The sequence below is a fragment of the Suricata suricatta genome, chromosome 16, assembly GCF_006229205.1.
Source record: "Suricata suricatta isolate VVHF042 chromosome 16, meerkat_22Aug2017_6uvM2_HiC, whole genome shotgun sequence".
NCBI lineage: Eukaryota > Metazoa > Chordata > Mammalia > Carnivora > Herpestidae > Suricata > Suricata suricatta.
Genome location: NC_043715.1, coordinates 24,142,672 through 24,151,112, shown reverse-complemented (window position 1 = coordinate 24,151,112; position 8,441 = coordinate 24,142,672). Strand labels below are relative to the sequence as shown.

Sequence of the window (8,441 nt, the reverse complement as noted above, 5' to 3'; positions counted from 1 at the left end):
CTAGCCAGGCTCCTCAGAAAGAAAAGAGAGAGCACCCAGATAGACAAAATCATGAATGAAAAAGGATCTATTACAACCAATCCCTTAGAAATACAAGCAATCATCAGAGATTACTATGAAAAATTATATGCCAACAAACTGGACAACACAGAAGAAATGGACAAATTCCTAAATGCACATGCACTGCCAAAATTCAAACAGGAAGAGATAGAAAGCATGAATAGACCAGTAACCAGTGAAGAAATCGAATCTGTTATCAAAAATCTCCCAACGAATAAGAGCCCACGGCCAGATGGATTGTTGTATTTTCATTTGTTTCCATATATTTTTTAATTTCTTATCTAATTGCCTGATTGTTCCATTCATTCTTTAGTAAGGTGTTCTTTAACCTCCATGTTTTTGGAGGTTTTCCAGACTTTTTTCCTGTGATTGATTTCAAGTTTCATACCATTGTGATCTGAAAGTGTGAATGGTAGGATCTTAGTTCTTCTATATTGATGGAGAGCTGCTTTATGACCCAGTGTGTGATCTGTCTTGGAGAATGTCCCAACATGCACTCAAATAGAAAGTGAATTCCACAGCTTCAGGATATAGAGTTCTAAATATATCTGTCAAGTCAATCTCATCCAATGTGTCGTTCAAGTCCATTGTTTCTTTAGTGATTTTCTGTCTAGTTGATCTATCCATTGCTGTAAGTGGAATATTAAAGTCCCCTGCAATTAGCACATTCTTATCAATAAGATTGCTTATGTTTGTGATTAATTGTTTTATGTATTTGGGTGCTTCTGAATTTGATGCATAAACATTTATAATTGTTAGCTCTTCCTGATGGATAGACCCTGTAATTATTATATAATGCCCTTCTTCATCTCTTGTTATTGCCTTAACTTTAAAGTCCAGTTTGTCTGATATAAGTGTGGCTACTTTTGACTTCAGGTAGTGTGATAAGATATATCTTCATCCCCTCACTTTCAATTTGAAGGTGTCCTCAGGTCTAAAATAAGTCTCTTGTAGACAGAAAATAGATGGATCTTGGTTTTTTTTTTTTATCTATTCTTATACCCCTATGTCTTTTGATTATAGCATTTAGTCCATTCACATTCAGTGTATTACTGAAAAATACGTGTTTAGAGTTCTTGTGTTCGGTGTAGGATTCATGCTTGTAGTGGTGTCTCTGGTATTTTGTGTTCCTTGAAACATTTCTCTCATAGAGTCCCCTTAGGATTTCTTGTAGGATTGATTTAGTGGTGATGAATTCCTTCAATTTTTGTTTGTTTGGGAAAACCTTTGTCTCTCCTTCTATTCTCAATGACAGGCTTGTAGGATAAAGGATTCTTGGCTGCATATTTTTTCTGTTCATCACATTGACAATTCTCTGCCATTCCTTTCTGGCCTGTCAAGTTTCAGTAGATAGGTCTGCAGACACCCTGATGTGTCTCCCTTTTATCCCTAGCTGCTTTCAGAATTCTCTCTTTATCCTTACTTTTTGCCAGTTTCATTGTGATATGTCATACAGATGATCAATTCAACTTACATCTTAGGGGAGTTTTCTGTGCCACTTGGGTTTTAATGTCTGTTTCTTTCCCCAGATTGGGGATGTTTTTGGCTATAATTTGTTCAAGTACTCCTTCAGTCCCTTTCTCTTTCTCTTCTTTTTCTAGAATTCCTATGATACAGATTTTGTTCCATATGATTGCATCACTCAGTTACTGAATTCTCCTTTCATGCTCCTGGATCAATTTCTCTCTCTTTTTCTCAGCTTCTTCTATTTCTATAATTGTGTTTTCTAATTCACCTATTCTTTCTGCCTCTTCAATCCATTTTATTATGCACCTCAATTATAGAATTTTTAATTAATCATGACTATTTTCAAGATCTATTATCTTGTAGCAACAGCATCTCTGCTGTCTTCTATGTCTTTTTTAAGCCCAGTGATTAATTTTGTGACTTGTTCTAAATTCTTGGTCAGTTATGTTGCTTATGTCTGTTTTGACCATTTCTTTAGCTGTCACTTCTTCCTGGAATTTCTTTTGAGGAGAATTCTTCCATTTCATCATTTTGACTAGCTTTCTGTCTCTTGTATGTTTTAAAAGCTTGTTATGCACTCTGAACCTGTGAGTACTGCTATATTAAAGGAGGCTCTTAGACTGTCTAGGTACTGTCTGTTCAGGAAGTGTTCTTTTAATGGTGTCCCTTGGTCTCTCTTGTTGTCCCTTGGTTATTTTATTTCTGTACTTGAGTGATATTTGGGACTCTCCACCATGTGTATTTTGGTTTGTTTCTTGAGGTAGCCCACGAAGCTGTCTTTTAGTGGACTCTGTCTCTTTTCCTCCCAGACTCTTGCAGTTCAGAGTCCTTTGGTTTCAACCCTTCTTTGTTTGAGAGATGCAGGTGGGAAGTACAGAACTCCCTACTTCTCTGCCATCTTGCCAATCATATAAGCATTGGAAAACTCCACTGTACATCTCTGCAGTTCTTAAAACATCTCCACATGTCACTGCCTTCAGCCATTCGCCCAAATAATTTAAATTGGTTTCCAGTCATCTTTTGTGCAACTCTGGAGTCTGAGGTATTTCTGCAGTGATTCGACATCCTGCTTCAGTCACAAAGGCATGAGGCAGTGCTGTAAGTTGTATCTCCTCCTTTCATCCATAGTCTCCCTTACAAGGCTTGCTTGGTGGTCACAAGACAAACTGATCTCTACTTGTCCCCCAGATCTTAAAGCTTATGTGGAAACATTCACTGCCATCCATTCAGTCTTAAAACCTTACTCTCTTCCAACTATGTTCCTGAAACAGCTCCCACCATGGGAATGATGAAACATAGAAACTAGGAATCTGGGTTATGCTTTTTGTTTAGGTTAGCCCTAAATGAAGCTGATTTAGCTTTAAATCTAAGTATCTTTTTATTTTAAAATATATATATATAACCAAATATGGGTATGTATACACACACACACATCTTTTTAATAGATAAAATGTGGTGTACTAGTATTATTTCCACTTTGCTTTTTTTCACTTAATATTTTTAAACATCAGATTATGGTAATATGGTGATATTTTGTAGTCCATTCATTACAGATGCATAGTAATCCATGGCAACAATGTATCAAAATGTAATTAAGAAGACCTTTGTGAAAGGTCATTAAGGGTAGTTCCCAGTCTTTTGCAATTGGACACAGTTCCTTAATAAATAGTCTTGCACATTTGTCTTTTTCATTCTTCTTTTGCCAGAATTTTGTTAGGTTAGACTCCTAGCAGCAGGGTTATTGGATCAAACAGAAAATATATGTATGATTTTGCTTGATACTGCCAAATTCCTCTTTCTGGAGACTTTATCATTTTACTTTGTCTCCAGCAACATGTGAACATGCCTATATTCCCATAGCCACCAATGGAACAAGTTGTCAAACTTTTCTTGCCAATATTATACATGAAAAAAGGTGCCTCAGTGTGGTTTTAAATTGTGTTTATCTTGTTATGAGTTCAGCACTTTTCAAAAGGTGGGCTCTTTGTATCTCTTTTTCTCTGAACTTCCTTTTATATCTTTAAACCAGTTTTCTCTAGATTTCCTAGCTTCTTTCTTCTCTTTTAGAATCTCATCCTATATTAGGGATATGAACTCTGTGTGACAAATATTTTTTTTAAAGATGGCCATTGTTTATATTTAATGGGTTGTGGCACATAATCAAGATATAGACTCCCCAACAAGCAAATTCATGATGTAGAAAACAAATGGAAAAATGTGAATATTTACTGGCTATCATTCCATGGAGAAGTCCAGTGGACTCCACTGGTATTGCTTCTCTGAGCATGGGAGAAAGAAAACAGTTATGGAAGATAGCCAAGAGGGAGTCACTTAATGGCATTTGGGGATTGATAAGAGATAGTAGATTTGGAAGACTTGAAAAAAATATAAGGACTAAGCTTTAGTACATATTGTGAATATATTTCTTAAGATTCACCAATACATGTGCTTTTAGTTGCTATAAGGAAATAAAAACATAAGTGTTCTCTGGTGCTACATCATGGATATTTTTTTAAATGTTCTTTTCCTAAGGAGAGAAAAGATGTTTTGATTGCAATTATTACCCAAACATTTATTAATTATTTAAACAAGTCTTATCTCAGTATTTTAGTTCTTGGGGTACCTTGAAACAGAGGAGTACAATGAGGGTGGATCATAATCCCTCAGAACTGAGAGACATAAGGAAAGAAGGAAGGGAAGAAGGAAGAGAGAAAAGAGGGAGAGGTGGAGAAGAAGAAAAGGAAGAAGAGAAAGAGGAGGAGGGAGAGAAAAAGAAAAGGAAGAAAGAGGAAAAGAGGAAGGAAGGGAAGGAGTAAGGAAGAGAAAGAAACAAACAAATTAGTATTTTTGATATATTGACTCTTTAGGATTTTCCATACTAATTAATGATGGGTTTCAGAACAGTAAGAATGTAAACCTTTCATGCTTTCAGCTTTCCTCTTCATTGAGTGTCTTCTCTTGAGTCATCCTTAGCACAAAGTCAGCAAAGGGATGGAATGTTTTTTTTTCTTACTGTTTTGAAACCCATTTGTTAGTACAGGAAATCTTAAGCAGCCATTATCTGAAAGATCCTAATATGACTGAATAATGGGATATAAGATATTTAGAGAAAACTTGTTCAGGTTTTATAAATTAATTTGCATTTTTATAGAAACTTCAGGGGAGGGAAGAAAGCTAAGGCAGGATCCAGTTTCCTGAGGTGGGCAGTTTGATAAACTTATAGCAAACTGAGCTAAATTCAGAGATGTTACAAATGAAAGGTACTTCAGATCAATATTCCAGGTCCAAAGAAGTAGAGATAATCTTATTAAGTAAGGTGGCTCAGCACACCATGGCAACCACAACAGTTTGGCACTTTTGTCTCCTATAGGTACTTATGGTATGTTTTAGGATACAGAACAATCTCTCTTCTCTCATGTTCTTTGGTCTAGTTTAATGGATTGAGGCCAATCTTAGAAAGATAAACTCCTTGGAGTAGAAAGGGAAAATAAACTTAGGATTTCCCCATTATGCATATCCTCAAACTGACATGGCTTTAGTTCTCTCATCACTAATAAAAATTTTTAATAGACTCAACTGATAAGAGTAATTATTAGCCATTATGATCATCTGTACTTTACCAAGCAGGCTCACTACTTACTACTTCAAAATAACTATTATTTATTGACCTCATATTTTATGCCTGGTGCTCTGCATGTAAAATAAGTATGCTACACTCATTTAATTTTTGAAATTATTCATAAGGTGAAGTTTTCCTCATTTTGGAGATAAGACATAAGAGTTTTAGGGAGAACTTAACCTAGAGCATACAGCTGGAACTTGAAGGGTTGCTATTCACCAAACCTCAGGAGTCAGATACAGTGAGACACCCTTCCTCATGTTCTGGTAATGTTATACAGGAAGTGGAGTCTCGATGCAGCTACCTAAGAAAGACACGGACCTGTTTTTAGATTTTTCATTTATAATTGTTAAGTAGTTTTTCTACTCTGAGTCAGGTTTTAAAATAATTGGTCACATAAGCATAAGAAATATTTCTCAGTTCCCTGTTTATATTATAAGCATACCTATTCCAGAAAGGTCTTAAGATTGTACGTTCTGTATAAATTGTGGTGAGATACAGACTTGAATGAGCATATTTCTAACTGCACAATATAATTACTAAAAAAAAAAGTGACTATACTGATTTGGGGGGATTCTAGGGTTGAATAAATAATATGAATACACTGATACCACATATAATTTTAATCTAAGGCTAGATACTTTATTTGGAGTAAATTAAGTTGCAAACTTCTGGGTAATTCAGAAGGAAATCAACAAAAAGTAACACTTTTGCAGCTTTATCAAGTCAGCCTTTCTGTGCGGAAGGGCAGATTTTTTTTGTTGTTTACAAAATGGACATGACAGAGTGTAGATGAATCCACAGGGATGTAGCTGTGATGCTATGGAGAATGCGCCAGATCGGAAATCAGGATGCCTGGAGGCTGAATGTCTTAAATCTGTTACTAATGTCTGGCATGTTGCCAGTCTCTCTGATTTTCATTTTTCTCACCTAAAAATTAGAATATTAAGACTGATTCTAGGGGCACCTGGGTGGCTCAGTTGGTTAAGCATCCAGCTTTGGCTCAGGTCATGGTCTTGCAGTTCATGGGTTCGAACCCTGTGTTGGGCTCTGTGCTGACAGCTAGCTCAGAGCCTGGAGACTGCTTCAGATTCTATGTCTCCTTCTCTCTCTGACCCTCCCCTGCACATGCTGTCTCTCTCTGTCTCTCAAAAATAAATTTTAAAAAACTTAAAAAAAGATTCTAATTGGTTAAAAAAATTTTTTTAATGTTTTATTTTATTATTGAAACAGAGAGAGAAATGGAGAATGAGTGGGAGAGGGTCTGGGAGAGTGAAGACACAGAATCTGAAGCAAGCTCCAGGCTCTGAGCTAGGTGTGAGCATAGAGCCTGATGCAGGCCTCAAACCCACGAGCCCTGAGATCATGACCTGAGCCTAAGTCGGCCGCTTAACTGACTGAGCCACCCAGGCACCCCTCTAATTGATTGTTTTGAATGGAATGTTTTCATGTGCATGAAAAACAGGGTAACTTTCTCTACTATATGAAATTACCCAGAGGAGAGGGGCAAATGGGAGATAGGCATTGAAGAGGTCACTTGTTGGGATGAGCACTGGGGGCGTTGTATGTAAGTGACGAATCACGGGCATCTACCCCCAAAACCAGAAGCATACCATGTACACTGTATGTCAGCCAACTTGACAATAAATTATATTTAAAAAAAGGAATTAGAGTTATATGGTTGAATTGGAGATGAAAATATGAGTTTTTCTCATTGATTGCCTGGTGGCTGCCTGCTTGTCCATAGAGGAATGGGCTGCCACTCTTTCTTCATTAATAGGCACAGTTCACATGACTCTTAAGCCTCTTCCATGGTAGCCCAGTTTAAGGTGCAGTAACTGTATGCCTTCAGTACATAAAATAATGGTTACAGGAATAACATCTGTTACTTAATGGTTGCTTATGGTGTGTATCTTGTTTCATAGTGCTTTGTATATACTGTCTCTTTTTGCCAAAACTACCCCAGGAGGTAAGTGAGGATAAGAACACTGCTTAGCAGCTGAGGAAATGAATGCTCTAGAGATTTTATAATTTACCTAGAATTACAGAGCTGGTGAGAGATTTAGAATTTAAGCCCAAGACTACCTGACTCCAAAGCCAATATTCTTTCTAATCTACCAGGTTGTCTTTGCTTTATTTTCAGTTACTCAAGAATTTTCTGCCCTCTTTGGAGATTGTGATACACAGATCAATCTGCCATCTATCTCTGTCCTTAGATGCTTCAGAAATGACACAGACAAGCGTACTCCTTGTTGACATAGGTAAGGTCCATTACAACATTCTGTCGACTGGTAAGAAATAAATTTTAACTGAGATGCTGCCATTGCACATTTATAAGTACAAGCTATTAGTAGCCTTTCTCAATGTTGTGACAGCCAGTGAGGACAGAAACTCACCATTACTCAAGTGCCAGTTAGCATACAGGTCAACTTAGAAGTGGAGCTCAAGACACAGATTTGGGTGCACATTGCTACTGAGGAAGTGCAGCATCGTTTCCTTCTGCCGTACTGTTTGATAAAGGTGAGAAGAAACAGAGGGCTTCTCAGAGTCACTCTGGAGGCAGCGTACCAGACACACAAGGGGTCAAGTCCAGGAGTGAAGATGCCACTAAGCCCCCTGAAAGAGAGTCTACAGTTGGTTCAGGACTACTGATCATCATTGAGAATTGGTTTGGGTTTGAGGCCTGATGGAATCTGAAGTGTAGAGGCCATTGTATAATTTCTGGGGATGCAAATGTCAGTCACTTATTCTTTGCCTACTGTGCTTTGGTTGTGTGTGTGTGAGTATATGTGTGCTTTTGCACATCCCCAAATTCAAACTTCATCTGTGGCAAATTTCAAATCAAGTTGAAAGGAATCAAGTCTCTATGGTAAAAGTACAGTCTGTTTGAGATGTGAGCAGTTTGGTTCAGAAATTTGGCACCTTATTCCTAGTCTTTCTCTACTCATTTCTACTTTGTATCACCCATGCTCCCCCTCCCAAACTCTGCACATGCCTCTCCACATGGATATAATTATTTGTGTATATTAAACTCTGTAAATGACTATACTAGCACTTTACATCATTCTTTTCTGATTGCTAAAGTGTTAGAATGTCTCCCAAAGCAGTTTCCAAACTCAAAGAATATGACTGAGTAAAACCACTTTGCAGATATGGGATAGTTCAAAACATTTTTCTGTTGCCTAGCATATCCTCTGAAGAATTATAAATATAAATATGCCCACGAAAGATTATGTGATCAGAAAAAGTAGCAAAATTCTTTGTTCTTAATGTCTACCATGGAATGCACATTGCT

General features: G+C 37.1%; 1 protein-coding gene across 1 annotated transcript in view; it reads left to right on the top strand.

Moving 5' to 3' along the window:
- LOC115279719 (transient receptor potential cation channel subfamily V member 2-like) overlaps nucleotides 1-7,833 on the top strand; it is a 12,458-nt gene extending 4,625 nt beyond the window's left edge. Inside the window, exons 4-5 of the mRNA XM_029924237.1 lie at nucleotides 7,290-7,407; nucleotides 7,667-7,833. Coding sequence (XP_029780097.1) covers nucleotides 7,290-7,407; nucleotides 7,667-7,833 — 285 coding nt within the window. The remainder of the gene's footprint in view (nucleotides 1-7,289; nucleotides 7,408-7,666) is intronic.
- The last annotated feature ends 608 nt before the right edge of the window (nucleotides 7,834-8,441 follow it).